Here is a 13912-nt window from a genome sequence, read left to right as displayed (position 1 = left end):
ACTCTCCCAGCTGGAGCCCTGACTTTACATTTGATCAGGGCCATCGTAGTGCCCTTAGTCCTTCTCTCGACCCTAAACTGACCCCGGGAGCCCTGTCAGTCACAGTCTGAGCACTGACGTCCTTCCACTCCGTGCTCACCAAGGGCTCCGCCAGCCATGCCTTGCCCGGTGGACTAGGTCGAAATTGCCCCTCCTGGGTTCACGGCAGAGCTTACCTTCAAGTTGCATTAGTAACCTCTTAAACGGGCCCCGCAGTGAAGACTCCTTTCAGCTTCAGAACAGCCACGTCCTGTCCGGGGTCCAGTGCTCTACTCGCTCGGCGACATGGCTGCAGGCACTGGAGGGACACAGCCTCCTGTGGTTGCCACTCTCCGTCGGCCCGTGAGAGGCTAAGGTCCTCACCCCTCTGGCCCCACACGCAGGCTTGTGGCGGGGAAGCTGGGCTTCCCAGGGCTGCTTCCCCCAAGCCTCCCCCTTGCCTCCTTAGCGCTGACACGTCCCGTCTGGGCTGGAGCGGCTGGGGTCCAGGGCACTCTTCCCTCCCCGCCTTCCCACTCCTTACCTTGCTCTGTCTGTCCGTGTGTTCCTCATGTCTTTTTGCCAAATGTAAATCTGTCCATCTGGTTTCTTTATTCTGAAACTCATTTGTGTCACCCAGACTCCATGTGAAAGTTCATGTTCACTCTGTGCCAACACTGTCCCCCCCAGCTGTGCTGTGCCGAGCTGGCTGGGCCTGCGCACGTCCGAGGGGCTCTTGCTGACGTTTCCATTCCTAGCTGGCAAGAGCCTGAATCAGCAGGCTGAGAGTTCCCGAGGAGGAACACCTGGGAGATACATTAATCCCCGCACCATGCAGATAGGGATGCTTCTGTGGCAAAGGTTACGGGAAGGATTTGCCTTGAATTGGCGTCCTTGGTCACTAGTCGGGGAAGGTGACATCTCTGCCCTCACTCTGCCCTGTGTCTGTGGCAGCTGTACCGGCCATCTCGCTGGGCTTCTAGAGAGAAATCTAGGCTCCTGGCTCCCCCAGGGGGCTCCCCTGCACAGCCCTGGTTTTTGGCAGAGGGAGCTGCTGGGAATTGTCTAAGCCAACTGTGCTAGTGGAACTTGACCTGATTCCTTCTGCTTCTTCCTGTTCCCAACTCCTTCCGGCCAACCTGCTTGCTGATATTTATTCCACTCTGGGATTACGGGAGGGGAGCAATACCTGGAAGGAAGATAGAACCCCTGGGGTTCCTTATGGTGATCTCAGGAGCCAGCCATTCTGAGCTTAAACTGGGTTCACCGTTCAGGCCAGATGTGATACCCGTGATGGTGGCAGCTGCCAGGAGAGGGGCTCGGGCGTCGGTGCTGGAGGTGTCCCACTGTAGCCTCACCCAGAGGTCTCCAGGGCTCTTGTGGGAGAGGGAAGGTGCATCTCTCCCAGTAAAATGTTTCCCGAGTTTTGCTGTTAGCATCACACTGGCAGCAAGATGCTGGGGAACTCTCTGGAAGCATCTGTCGGGTTAATGACAGGAGTGTGCACTTAGGTAGGACCCGTGGAATAAATAGGCCTCATCATGCTCTGCTGTAAGTTCAGAGCTCCATCCCCCAAATGAGATGTTGCAGGCTGGCTTGGCCGTCCTGCGGTCATCAGGACAGCTTCCCAGGCACTTGGCCTCTGTTTGAGTCTGTCTCCCTATCCACGTGGATGCTGATCCCCTCGTAGGGGGCCCATGAGAAACAGACCCGAGGGGCATCCCGTGGCCCACCCTCCCCACGCCCACGCGTGCTCTGCCGGGAGCCGCAGCTGGTGGCGAGGACACTCAGGTCCCCACCCCCACCACTCTCGTCACCCTTGTGGGAGTGATGCTGGGCGACCCCCTCTGTCATTCCAGCCCCTCTTCCCCTAAGAAGCTTCTGGGTCTTCTTGGGCCCCAAGACCAAGGCGGGGGTGGTATTATGTTCTGGATTGTTCTGAAAGGTTCTCGAAGGGGAGAAATCGGAGCTGACAGGTACAGGTGGTGAGATTAGAACTGTGAGGCTGTGCTAAGTTGATGTGGTTCCAGGGAATCTGATGAGGTATCACACAGGTGGCAGGATGGTGGTCAGGGGGCCAGTGATAATTCTGTGAAAAGGCTCTGGGGAATGTGACGGGAAAAAGAAAAGCTAATATGAGTTCATTAGTGGAAATACAAGTGTATTTTTAAATGACTGCATTGTGCAGGAGTGGGCATAGGCAATGAAATCTAAAAATACCCACAGAGACGTGAAATAACCCAAGACTGAAACGCTACTAGGAAGGGTTACACTTTGCAGACAATAAGGAAAAATCTGAATTAACTTTCTCTTTCCCCTGGAGAGAAACTACAAGACACTGGAACCGTTACAGCCCTTTAATTAGTGGCTGGGTAGAGTCAGGAAGGGGGTGTGCGAAATCTCCCTAAACGTGTTCCTCAAATCTACCTCTAGAGGTCTCTTCACTCTCCGACTTTGGAGTCCCCAAAATGGAACTGAGTGGGAGGCACCTTTATTTATCTCCCGAGGAGGATTTTGCATCTCCAGGCTGTTTTCTGGTTTCCCGGCCGAGGGCAGGACAGAACCGGAGCACGCACTCAGGAAGTCCTCCTGCGCACCCCGCTGGCCCTCCCTCCTCTGGACAGGGGAGCTGAGCAGCGAGGTTCTGCCCAGGCCCGTCGGGGGACTTTCTGAAGGAAAGGGTGCCACTGAGTGTATCAGGAAGCCAGGGGAGGATAGAGACCTCAGATCTGGGTCTTGAGGCTGTTTCAGAAGGAGCCAGTTTGGGCCCTGGCTCAGGGTCTGGGATGGTGGCATTTGTAGCAAAGACTCGTGAGAATTCAGGGCCAGGCAGCCCAACGGTCGTGTGTCGCGGCAGGGTGCCTGCAGTGGCGCGGTGGTGGCAGAGGCGTGTTAACTTTGTGCATGCATGTGTGTCTTCTCTCTCGTTTACCATTTGCTTTTGGTCTTTCCTACCGAACAGCCGCAGTTCCCGGAGTCCTGCCCCATAAACATTGAGGAATAGGTATGAGATCTACCAAATTATGTAAATGAACAAACAGCTCATTTTATGTGGGGGGTTCCTAACTTGAAGGGCAGCCTTGCCTTCTCTTCTCTCATCCTGCTTCACAGTGCCACCCTTCAAGGGGAAAAGCACTGTTGACCTGTCCCCGACTGGTACCCCCAGGGGTACAGAGGTCCCCACATTCCATCTGGCTGGGAGAGATGCCTACGAATTTCCTGTTCCACTCACTCCTCTTCCCCCGGGGTCCACCTCCACAGAGCCCTAGGATGGATTATCCCACCAGGACATTTACGGGAAATAAGCAGTTTATACCCATTTAATCCCAGTGTTTCTGCCATTAAAGGGTTTCATGTCTTGGGCTGGTCTACCTGAGACTGACCCCAGACATTCGTGAGCGGCCCTCCTCACACATGAACACAGGGAGCCCCAGGCCCGCCCTCCAGGTTGTCAGCTCGGTGCATGGAGCAAGTCCTCTGATGGGCCAGGTGCTGCTCTGGGCCCTGCCCAGGAGGAGGTCGAGAATTCAGCAGTTTCCATGCAGTGTGAGAAGCAGGGTGGCAGCACAGGCTGCAGGGGAGCATTCTGGAGCACGCTGGACCCCATCCGGCTGAGGGGGCCTTGTGAGGTCAGGTGCTGGGAGATGCGGCTCAGAGGTTGTCCGGCCAGAGGATGGGAGGCTTTTCTCAACCCCAGGGAGTTAGGGCTTCATGCTGAGCATGTGGGCAGCCATGACCCTGCTCTTCAACTCAGGAGCTTCTTGCTGCACAGGAGGGGATGAGTTGGATGGAGCCAGTCTGCGGGCTGGGAGGACAACGGCAGCGGGGATGAGGGTGGCCTGAACAAAGACAGGGATGGGGAGTGTGTGGCTGGTTGTAGAGCACGTTCTATGAGTCAGGCACCCTGTGGGGTAAGTACTCCTCTCCCATTGGATGGACAGTAAAACCAGGGCTCCAGGTACCATGACCTGCCCAGGATCACGCAGTCAATATGTAATAAACTGGGGGTGTGCCCAGGTTTTCTGGCTGCAGATTTAGACATGCTGAGGAAGTGAACAAGCAGGAGGTCGTGATGGATCGGATGCAGAGCACACAGCAGGGAGAAGCACCAAGAGCTGGTTTCCAGCATGGGCAGCCAGTGCTTCTGGTGCAGGGGCTGTAGGATTTGGGGGAGGAGGATGAATTTAGTGGACGGCACCTGCGGGACCCCAAAGCTGTGGGGCTAAAGTCTCCTGGGGCTGATAGCAAACCTCAGCAGGCCGTTTAGGTGTAGAAAGAGAGGAAGAGCCATCACACTGTCTTCCCCTATGCCATTGGGCGGTCCCTGGTCCCCTGCTGGGCGGCCAGTCACTTCCTGTCCCCTCCCTCGGACCCCCACAGCAAACACTTAACTCACAGCCTCCATGAACCCTCTTCTTACAACCCCCTACTTCCTCCTGCCCACATGAAAAAATCTCAGCTAGACCCAGCTTCTTTTCCTTGTCCACCATGACACGTAGGCCAACTTCGAAACCAAATAAAGATGCCGGAGTGGGTCCTGGGGCACAAAACAGGGTCATCCTGCGTGTCCTTCCATCAGTGGACCACAGCAGCCGTGACTGCACCTCGCCCAGCGGCGGCCACTGCTCCCCATTCTCCCTCTCCAGGGCCGGGCTGCACACCCTGGGAGTTCCAGGTAGCACGCATCCTGCCAGCTTTCCTGCCGAACTCCCGGGCTGCCCTGCTGGGGACCACGCCTGGACCGAGCTGAAGGTCCAGCTCCTATGACACTCCTCTCCCCTCCTCAGGTGCCTGGCAGGTGGATGACAACGTCGCCAGTCGTCGGAACACACAGCGCCGGCGCTCGTCATCTGGCAGCCTGGAGGACCCCGAGAACAGGCCCTGCACGTGGGGTCCCTTGGCCGTCTGAGAGCCCCAGCCCCTGGTCCAGGGCTCCCCTCCTGCCCTCGAATCCCCTCCTGGCCTCGCTGCACTGCTGACCTCCTGGGCATCCTCAGCAAGACACCTGGAGACTTTTCATACCCACGTGAGAGCGGGATGCTCCTCCTCCCAGCCTCATCTTCTGTAACCGTCATCCTTCCCCTCTCAGAAGGGACCAGAAGCCTCCTTTCTCCTTATGGGCTAACGCCACTCGATGAACTGCAGCTCCTGAACCCTTGGCAGAGACCCTCTGGAACGTTTTCACTGTATCTTGATCTTCAGGGGGAGCCGAGATCCACAGACTGGTTGTTCTTGTGCGTCTGTTTTTCTCCTTGGTGGGGAGACCAAGAAGCCTCAGAGTTTCGGTGGCTTCATTACAAACACCCACCTGGCATTTTCTGGTCTCTGGGACATCATAGCCAATTTGAAACCTCCAATTTGTGGTGGGGGTTGGGAGGTGACTCCTGCGAGAAGGGAAAGCCATATTGCACTGTAAGTGGAGTTTCCCTCAGAAAGCAGTAGGAGCCCCTTTCTCAAGGACAAGAAACAGGGGCTGGTTGGCAAAACAGTTCTTGCTTCTGGTAGCAGAGCCAGTGCCTCATGTCTGTCTGCTTAGGAAGGAGGCCTTGAATCTGGGAATCCCCCCACGGAGAGTTATTTATGATCAGGTGACATTACAAAAACACTTTTTGACCCTCTCTATGTGCCAGGCACGTGTTAGGAGCTGCCGTATGTGATCACATTTCATCACTACTGCCCCATCAGTTGGTATTCTGATTCCTGCTGTCCCTGTCTCCACTCCCTTTTCTTTTTCCTTTCTTTTTTTTTTTTTCTTTCACGCCCTTAACAGTTGAAGAAATTGGCTGAGAGAGAGGGTGGAGCAGTTCGGCTCAGTCAGTGTCAGAAGTTGGGGGACGGCTGAGCTGGGGACAGCGGTGGTCTGGGAGCCTCCCCACCCCACCTGATTTCCTTCCCTGCCCTCCAGATCTGTTGAGCCCAATGAGGGAAGGGGGAGATACTGCCTTCCATAGTCTCATTAGAGATTTAGAGATACTGTTGTTCAAATCATGTGCCCGCTGCAGCCCACGCCACTGCAGCCCGGTGTCGGGCATGTAAATAACAGCCCGGAACAGCAAGGCCAGACTGTAAGCTGTTGGGTCTTCCTCCTCTCTCAACACTGGTGTTATCAATGGAGTCCACGTAGCCCTCTGATAATGCACTGGCTACTGGCTCTTGGAAGAGGTGCTGGTTTAATGGAGCATGAGATTGGGAAGCAAAGTCGGATCTGACCGTTTGTGAGGCTGGGATGCGGCAGAGCCTTGGCTGCGCCCATCACGACGGCATGTCTTCATATTTGAAATCGTTTCCCTAGAAGAGCTTTTCAGGGTTGTTTCCACAGCCTCAAAGAGAGCCCGGTGCCCCGGGAATCCTCTGCACCTTCTGCGTGGCTTCTTTGCACCGCCAGGCGGGTGGTGGCCCTCAGGCTGCCCGGGGGTTGCACCTCTGTCTGCCCTGCTTGGGGAGGCCTGTTGTCCTCACCCACCCTCCAGGAGCCAGGCCTGAATCTAAGCTTGTCTCGGGTTCCCACGTCCACCCTCTCAGAAATCCTGCAGCGGACTCTGCTGTTTCAGGCCCCACTTAATGTCCTATCTTCCTCCGAACATTCTTATAGCCCCTTCTGTATTTAAGATTTGAGCAATAACCCCACTTCCTCATTTCCTTGAAGTTTGAGCCCCAGAAGCACTAGGGAATGGGGGGCTCCCCGTAGCCTGGGGTAGTGGCCCACAGACCCACCTCCGTTCCCTCCCGGCAGGTAGTAGTCACAGTGTGGTATCACCTGAGATGATGGAGACGCAGGAAAACAGCAGCCATGGTGGCCAGGAACCCTAGGAGGAAGCCATTGTCTTCACCCCTCCTTGGAGGATCTGTGTCTTCTCCAGGAAGAGGCTCAGAGAGATTCCCCAAGGCCTTGGTTCCATAACCAAGACACGTGGGTTAGAAATGGCCCTTCACTCCTTCTTTGTCAGACAGTGCGTTCTCCCCCACCCCATCCCCTTTGTTCTCATTTAGCTCTTTGACAAGCAGAAATATCCCGTCCAAAGGGGCTGGTCCTCAGCCTGATCAGGGAACAGGGCAGCTGCCCCTCCATCATCTGGAGACAGCCACGTAGTAAGCAGTTGACTCAGAGAGAATGTGATGGAGCCTGACTTCGCACAGGAGGGCATAGACTAATCGGAGGCCTGTGGCTCCTTCCTGCCTTGCAAAGGTCTGAGCTCTCCTGGTGTGGGGATCCCAGCCTCCACATGGAGCCCTCTGTCCTTCCCCACCCAGTTCCATCCCACCAGAGGTCATGCCCACACTGGGGCATCTCCTGGGCACAGATACACACACACTTAAAGCCATCTCACCTGGGGAGAGTCAGCATCCTGTCCACCTGATCTTGGCATGCTGGTTACTCACTCTGCTTTAGGATCTGCACATCTAGAGTGTGTGAGTGTATGTGTACTGATGTGCCATCTGTGGACCCCTCGCTCCCCGGAGTACACTCGTGGGCACACTACAGTGGGGACGTCAAGGATGCAATATTTACGGATTGCTGCATGATACTTAAAAATGAATAAAACTGTTTACAAGGGAAGGAGAGCTGTTAACTGCGCAGTTGGCCTATTTGTGAGTTTCTGTCCAACTTTCTCTGGCACTCTTTAATATTTTTGCTCAAGAGAAACTGGAGGTGGAAGAGTGAGAGAGGGCAAGGGGAAGGGAAAGATGTTTCTGGGTGGTTGATGTACCAGCCCCTGGGCAGGCCCAGCTCCTGGGCAAAGGCCTGATAGGGAGCCCTCACCCCCACCCCCGCCCTTAAACCGGAGAAGTGCCAACACTGCAGCTCCTCAATAATTGAAGAGCACGAAAGCTGGTGACTGGAGGGAGGCTAGGGGCAGGGAGGAGGAAGGGCCACCGTCCACCGTTAGTCCCTGTCACTTAATGGTTAGTGAGATTAGCGGGGCAAATGACCCAGGGAGGAGAATTTGGCAAGTCCATGGCTTTTCTGAGTTTCACCTACCGGCTCTGCTTCCTCAGCTGTCTGGAAAGGAGGGAAAGAACTTCAGGAGAAACCTCTGGAATGTCAGCTTCCGGGAACCTTACTGAGGACGGGGCGGAGAGGGAGCGGCTTACCGGGAAACACTGGATTACCCTGCCCGTCTTGGGGTGTCTGCGACCGGTGCTGCGGTTTCTGCGGACCTGAGCGGCAGGTGGCATCGGAGAGTCAGATCTTCCTGCGGGCACCCAGACGACACTCAGGGTCGGGAGAGAGGGACGGGCCGCAGAAACGTGAGGAAGCGCCACGCGCGGCCCAGAGGAGAGGAAAGGAAAACCCCAAACACACGGTTCCCCAGCCTGAGCCCGCTCGCTGCCTTGGCCACCGCGCGCGGGGCTGGGTCCCAGGAGCCGTCGACACCTCGGAGCAGCCAGACGGGAAGCGGGTGGGGCAGGAGTGCTCTTCCTGGGGCGAATGGCTCGCCCGGGCGCCCGGGTTCTCGGCGGGAGCGCCGAGCCGCGCGCCTCTCCGAGCCCTGCGCGGGGCCCTCGGGCGGGAATGCGCGGAGTCGGGACGCGGTGGCGGGTAGGGGGCTGGGTGGCGCGGGAGAGGGCGGCAGAAGGAGGGTGTTCGAAGAGAGTTACCGCCAGAGAGCGTGGCAGGAGCCCGCGGTCTCCTTGGAGACATGCTGACCAATGGCAGCAGCGGAAGCTGTTTATAGGGGCGGAGCGTCGCCATGGCAGCAGGAGAAGCCTTCTGAACGGCTACTTATTGCTGGTCCCCGGGCCGCTGGCGTTCAGAGAGGCGCCGTCGAGCTGGGGGGCGACGAGGATTGCTGGCAGTGCTCTCGAGGTGGAGACAGAGAGTCGCGGGGGGTGGGAGGGACGTCTTCCAGAACCTTTCTTTATCCGGGCTTCGCTCTGAGCCAGGTAAGGGACGGGGAGGGCTGCGGGTAGCGGGAAGGGAGGGGTTCAGTACCAGCCCGCTCTCCCATCCGTCCGCGACGTAAGCGGTGGGCCCGGGGACCGACATCAGAGAAGTTTGGGGGACATTCACTTTCGGCCCCCCTGTAACTCTCTGTCATGTTCCCTTTTTTCCCCTTGATCCCCCATCCTAATATCCCTTTTCAAAGATCGGAAGCCCTCCCGCGCCCCACCGCCGGGTCGTACTGCCCTTCTTGGCTCTCTCAACCATTTCCATTTGTTGCGGAGGGAGGGGGTTTGATTTCCCGCTCTTGAGGAAAAAGGGATAGCCTCGGATGCCTCTTCTCTCGTTTAGCTAATTAAGTCTCCTCTAAAACATCGAAGAGGGAAAAAGTGAGGTGGACCCTGTGGGGGTCGGACCCCCGGCACTGCTTCTGTTTCCCAGACCTCAGCAGTTAAAGGTCCTTCCCAGCTGAGGGGACGATTTTAAAGGAGAATCCCACTTCGCACACATTATCCCCTCGGAGGTTAGGGAAGAGGGTCAGCTCCCGCTGTGGTCCCCGCAGGTATCACATTCGTATTCGGAGGAGGCGACCCCCCGGGTCGCGGGATGGAAGCGCGCGTCCAGGAGGCCTTGTAACTGGAGCCGCGGGAGTTAGCGGGCCGGAGAGCGCGGCGGGCCACCTTCGGCTCAGCTAGTGGATGCTGACCGCCCCCTCGGAGAGTCCCCGCAGATATGGCGGAGAGCTGGCTACGCCTCTCGGGAGCTGGGGCGACGGAGGAGGCCGGGCCGGAGGGCGGCCTGGAGGAACCCGACACCCTGGATGACAGCTTGACTAGCCTGCAGTGGCTACAGGAATTCTCCATTCTCAACGCCAAGGCCCCCGCCCTGCCCTCGGGGGGCACCGACCCCCACGGCTACCACCAGGTGCCAGGCTCCGCAGCGCCAGGGTCTCCCCTGGCGGCCGACCCAGCCTGCCTGGGGCAGCCGCACACTCCCGGCAAGCCCACGTCGTCTTGCACGTCGCGGAGCGCGCCCCCGGGGCTGCAGGCCCCGCCTCCCGACGACGTGGACTACGCTACCAACCCGCACGTGAAGCCGCCCTACTCGTATGCCACGCTCATCTGCATGGCCATGCAAGCCAGCAAGGCCACCAAGATCACCTTGTCGGCCATCTACAAGTGGATCACGGACAACTTCTGCTACTTCCGCCACGCTGATCCCACCTGGCAGGTAGGGGAGGTCCTCCCTCCCTCCCCGCGCCCCCGCAGACTGGACTCACATCCCAGATCCGCAGGGCAGGAAGGCGCGGTCAGCTAGGGCCCTGAGGGAGGAAGGCCGTCGAGGAAGGACCTCGAGGGAGCTCAGTGCTTGGAACTGACCCCACACACACACTTTGATTTCAGAGAGGGAGGAGGGAGGATGTTCACTAGACGTTGAGATTCAAGTGGAAAGAACTTGTTCACTCATCCAGCAGGCCCAGCCCAAAGACCGGGGCTGAACTATGCATGAACACAGTCCCCTGGGGAGGCCGATGGACTGAGGGACACATTTTTGTCCCAAGTCCTAGAATTCCTAGACAGTACCCTGCTCAAGGCCAGTTTGTCGGGGCTGGACTGGAAGCGGAAACAGGAGCATCATTCTTGCCAGGCTCTGCATCTTGCCTGGTTTCAGTTGGCTGGAGGGGACAGGAGGGCAGAGGGGTGTGCTGTGGGGTGTGAAGACCAGCTGTGTCCCAATGGAAGGGTGGTGGGGCCTTTCTAAAGCTGCTGCCCAGCCCCCCATCCCATCCCCTCCCCAGTTTCCTGCCTCCACTCCTCCCCCTCTCCCCAGTCAACCTCCCTCCGGGGACAATTAGCTGAGCCAGGTGCTTTCCACAGGGGCTCTGCCTCCCGCACTGGCTTCATGTTCCAAGTCTCTGGAACCTGGCACAGAGCAGCCAAGGGGCCCAGGCCATCATGTAAACATCTCAGCCCTGCCAGGGGGGACTACCCACCTGCCAGCCCCACCATCCGGGCCCCAGGCCCCTGTGCCCCAGTGTGGTTTGGACAAGACTAAGCACCTAGGAACAAATAAGGCAGGATGCTGATCTGAGGCTGGGCACACATTGTCCTGAGCATCTTCCACCATCAGGATCAGGGGCTACTTGGGGACTGAAGCCTTGAAGATGCACAAGCCACAGGATCACAGTTCCAAGCTATTCCACATTTGCTTGGGCCCTGACCCTGGGGCAGTACCGTTTGTAACCTTGGTGAGAAAGCGGAGACCCTCCCCACCCCCGCCCCTCACCCTACCCCCAAGCCTGAGAGGCCCCAGGAATGAGCGCTATGCTCTTGGCTGGGTAATAATCAACTGAGGCCTCATAGCCTGGGGTGGGAGGAGGGGGACGCGGAGTGGGGGTGAGGGCCCAGGCCAGCAGCCGACTCTACAAACAAGGAAAGTCATCAGATCCCTCCCCCAGCTTCACCCCCCACCAACACACACACCCTCACATCCACTCACTCACTTCACAAACAGAGAAGGCCAGCCAGGCCCAGGCAGAGGGAGATGGCCGTCCAGACCCTGGGGGAGCCGAGGCCTTTGGCCAGAGGCCTCAAGCAGTGGGGTGAGGGAGGGAGGGCAGGACAGGGTGGCACTGAGAGCCACCCTGCGGCTCAGGGCTCGGATGACTGAGCAGGCAGATATCCCAGCAACAGGGAACAAAAGCCCCCGACAGCAGTCCCGGCTCCGGTGCCCTGTGGCTGGTGTCCCAGAGTCTCCTGGTCAGAGCAGTGCCTCGGTCTCCCTCCCCCGTCTGAGAGAAGCTGGTGGGGGGACTGGCAGTAGCACTAGAGGCCCCCCGTCGCTGACCTGCCCCCTCACCCAGCTGTCCTCTTTCTCTCCTCTCTCCCTGTGTCCAGAATTCCATCCGCCACAACCTGTCCCTGAACAAGTGCTTCATCAAAGTGCCTCGGGAGAAGGACGAGCCGGGCAAGGGGGGCTTCTGGCGCATCGACCCCCAGTACGCTGAGCGGCTGCTGAGCGGGGCCTTCAAGAAGCGGCGGCTGCCCCCGGTCCACATCCACCCAGCCTTCGCCCGCCAGGCCGCGCAGGAGCCCAGCGCTGTCCCGTGGGCCGGGCCGCTGACCGTGAACACCGAGGCCCAGCAGCTGCTGCGGGAGTTCGAGGAGGCCACCGGGGAGGCGGGCTGGGGCGCGGGCGAGGGCAGGCTTGGGCATAAGCGCAAACAGCCACTGCCCAAGCGGGTGGCCAAGGTCCCGCGGCCCTCTAGCACCCTGCTGCTGACCCAGGAGGAGCAGGGCGAGCTGGAACCCCTCAAGGGCAACTTTGACTGGGAGGCCATCTTCGACGCCGGCACTCTGGGCGGGGAGCTGGGCGCGCTGGAGGCCCTGGAGCTGAGCCCGCCGCTGAGCCCCGCCTCGCACGGGGACGTGGACCTCACCGTCCACGGCCGCCACATCGACTGCCCTGCTACCTGGGGGCCTCCGGTGGAGCAGGCTGCCGACAGCCTGGACTTCGACGAGACCTTCCTGGCCACGTCCTTCCTGCAACACCCCTGGGACGAGAGCAGCAGTGGCTGCCTGCCCCCGGAGCCCCTCTTTGAGGCCGGGGACGCCACCCTGGCCGCTGACCTGCACGACTGGGCCAGCGTGGGCGCCTTCTTGTAAGAAGCCCGCCCCCACCTCCGGCCAGTGCCCAAGTCAGGGCCCAGACTGCCCCCCAACACAGACCCGCAGACACCCTACAGCCCAGGCAGGGGCTGGGCGGGTCTCCCAAGGCTGGCCCCACGAGGCCATATGCCCCCCCCAACCAGGCGGTCCTCATATTCCAGCCCAGGAGGCTGAGAACTGGGGCCCAGGACCTGAATTGCTGCCTCGCCTCCCAGCCCCTCATACACACAGTGTTTCATTGGCCCACTTATTCCCTGTCCCAGGGACACGCTAAATGCCCTGCACTGGGAGAGCTGCGGCCTGGGGGCGATAGGGGGTGCCTGGCCAAGCGGGGAGCAACAGTACAGGACCGGCCCCAGAGCCTCTTAGCTTTGATGCTTCTCGCTCTCCTGCTCTCCTCCCCAGGTCTCTATCCAGAGAAAGTTCCCAGGTACAACAAATGCTAATTAGGTGACTGCAAATTAACCCCCTGGAGGCCTCTCCCGGCAGAGCCTCCCTGGGGCTGGAGCCGGCAGTACGTAGGGTGGAGCCAGGGGGAAGGGGGCAGAGAGAGAAGGCAGAAATGGGGTGGTGTGCTGGGGCAAGGAGAGTTTCTAAGGCCTCTGGGATTTCCTGGCCCCCATCCCTCAAGGTGGGGCAGAGGGTATAAAGCCCTAATCTCTGAGCCTGACTTGAGGCTGAGAGCAGCAGGGAGTTGGGGTTCTGGGGGGTTGGGGGCAGGGCAGCCAAGCTGCAGAGGGGAGGGGAACAGACTAATGTAGTGAGTGTAGCTAGAACTGAGGCTTAACCAGGAGGGACACCAGGCTTGCTAGAACCACTGGGACCAGGAAGGGGGGATCGCCCTGGGCCCCCGCCTGCACTTGTGTTGGGGAGTGTCTTGCTCCACCAGAAGCCCCCTGGGCTGCGTCCCACTTCCACCTTCCTGCCTCATGGGGCGATTTAACCTTTTTCATGGAAAGTTATTTACAATAAAAATTTTTTTAAATTTTGAAATTGAAAAATGGACCTGCTTGCAACTTTTTTTTTTTTTGCTTGCAAATTTCTTTGGGGAAAAATAAATGCAGGCTAGTTTGGGGGCAGGGGCCTTCTCTTCATTGCCGGAGGGCAAATGGCTAGGAGGAAGTTGGAAGATGGGGGCACTGAGGGCTTGTGCCCCCTCTGATGAACTCCCCTTGACCTCCGTGTCCCCAGGGAGAAAGGGGCTGAGGGGCAGCCTTAGGAGTCCGCTGCAGCCTCAGCGCCTCTATCTGTGCAATGGGAAGACTGCACCCACGGGCCCCCGGGAGCTGGTGGCAAAGGAGGGGCAGCCCCCTCCCTGGCCCTGGGGACTCACAAAGGCCAA

The 13912-nt window shown here is 58.8% G+C and overlaps 2 protein-coding genes across 6 annotated transcripts in view; both read left to right on the top strand.

Annotated features, from left to right (window-relative positions):
- RNF157 (ring finger protein 157) overlaps positions 1-7576 on the top strand; it is a 69703-nt gene extending 62127 nt beyond the window's left edge. For 2 of the 5 annotated variants that reach the window (XM_072939619.1, XM_072939620.1), the window contains exons 19-20: positions 4518-4693; positions 4806-7576. In XM_072939619.1, coding sequence (XP_072795720.1) covers positions 4518-4693; positions 4806-4997 — 368 coding nt within the window. In that variant the 3' untranslated portion in view covers positions 4998-7576. Of the gene's footprint in view, positions 1-2980; positions 3023-4517; positions 4694-4805 lie in introns of those variants that run through there. The other 3 variants (XM_031685776.2, XM_072939621.1, XM_006199414.4) reach the window with 3 other exon arrangements.
- A 1152-nt stretch (positions 7577-8728) lies between these two features.
- On the top strand, positions 8729-13572 carry FOXJ1 (forkhead box J1). Its single transcript, XM_072940090.1, has 3 exons — positions 8729-8904; positions 9465-10132; positions 11800-13572. The coding sequence occupies exons 2-3, from the start codon at positions 9635-9637 to the stop codon at positions 12565-12567; spliced, it is 1266 nt and encodes a 421-aa protein (XP_072796191.1). The 5' UTR covers positions 8729-8904; positions 9465-9634; the 3' UTR covers positions 12568-13572.
- Positions 13573-13912: the final 340 nt, after the last annotated feature.

This window comes from Vicugna pacos, chromosome 16 (assembly GCF_048564905.1).
Source record: "Vicugna pacos chromosome 16, VicPac4, whole genome shotgun sequence".
In the NCBI taxonomy this organism is placed as follows: Eukaryota; Metazoa; Chordata; class Mammalia; order Artiodactyla; family Camelidae; genus Vicugna; species Vicugna pacos.
This window is presented reverse-complemented; position numbering and strand designations above follow the sequence as displayed.

Bases quoted from the DNA above. Each gene is read 5' to 3' on its own strand.
- FOXJ1 (XM_072940090.1), top strand. From the start codon at position 9,635: ATGGCGGAGAGCTGGCTACGCCTCTCGGGAGCTGGGGCGACGGAGGAG. The intron at 10,133-11,799 runs GTAGGGGAGGTC...CCCTGTGTCCAG, and splicing joins ACGCTGATCCCACCTGGCAG to AATTCCATCCGCCACAACCT.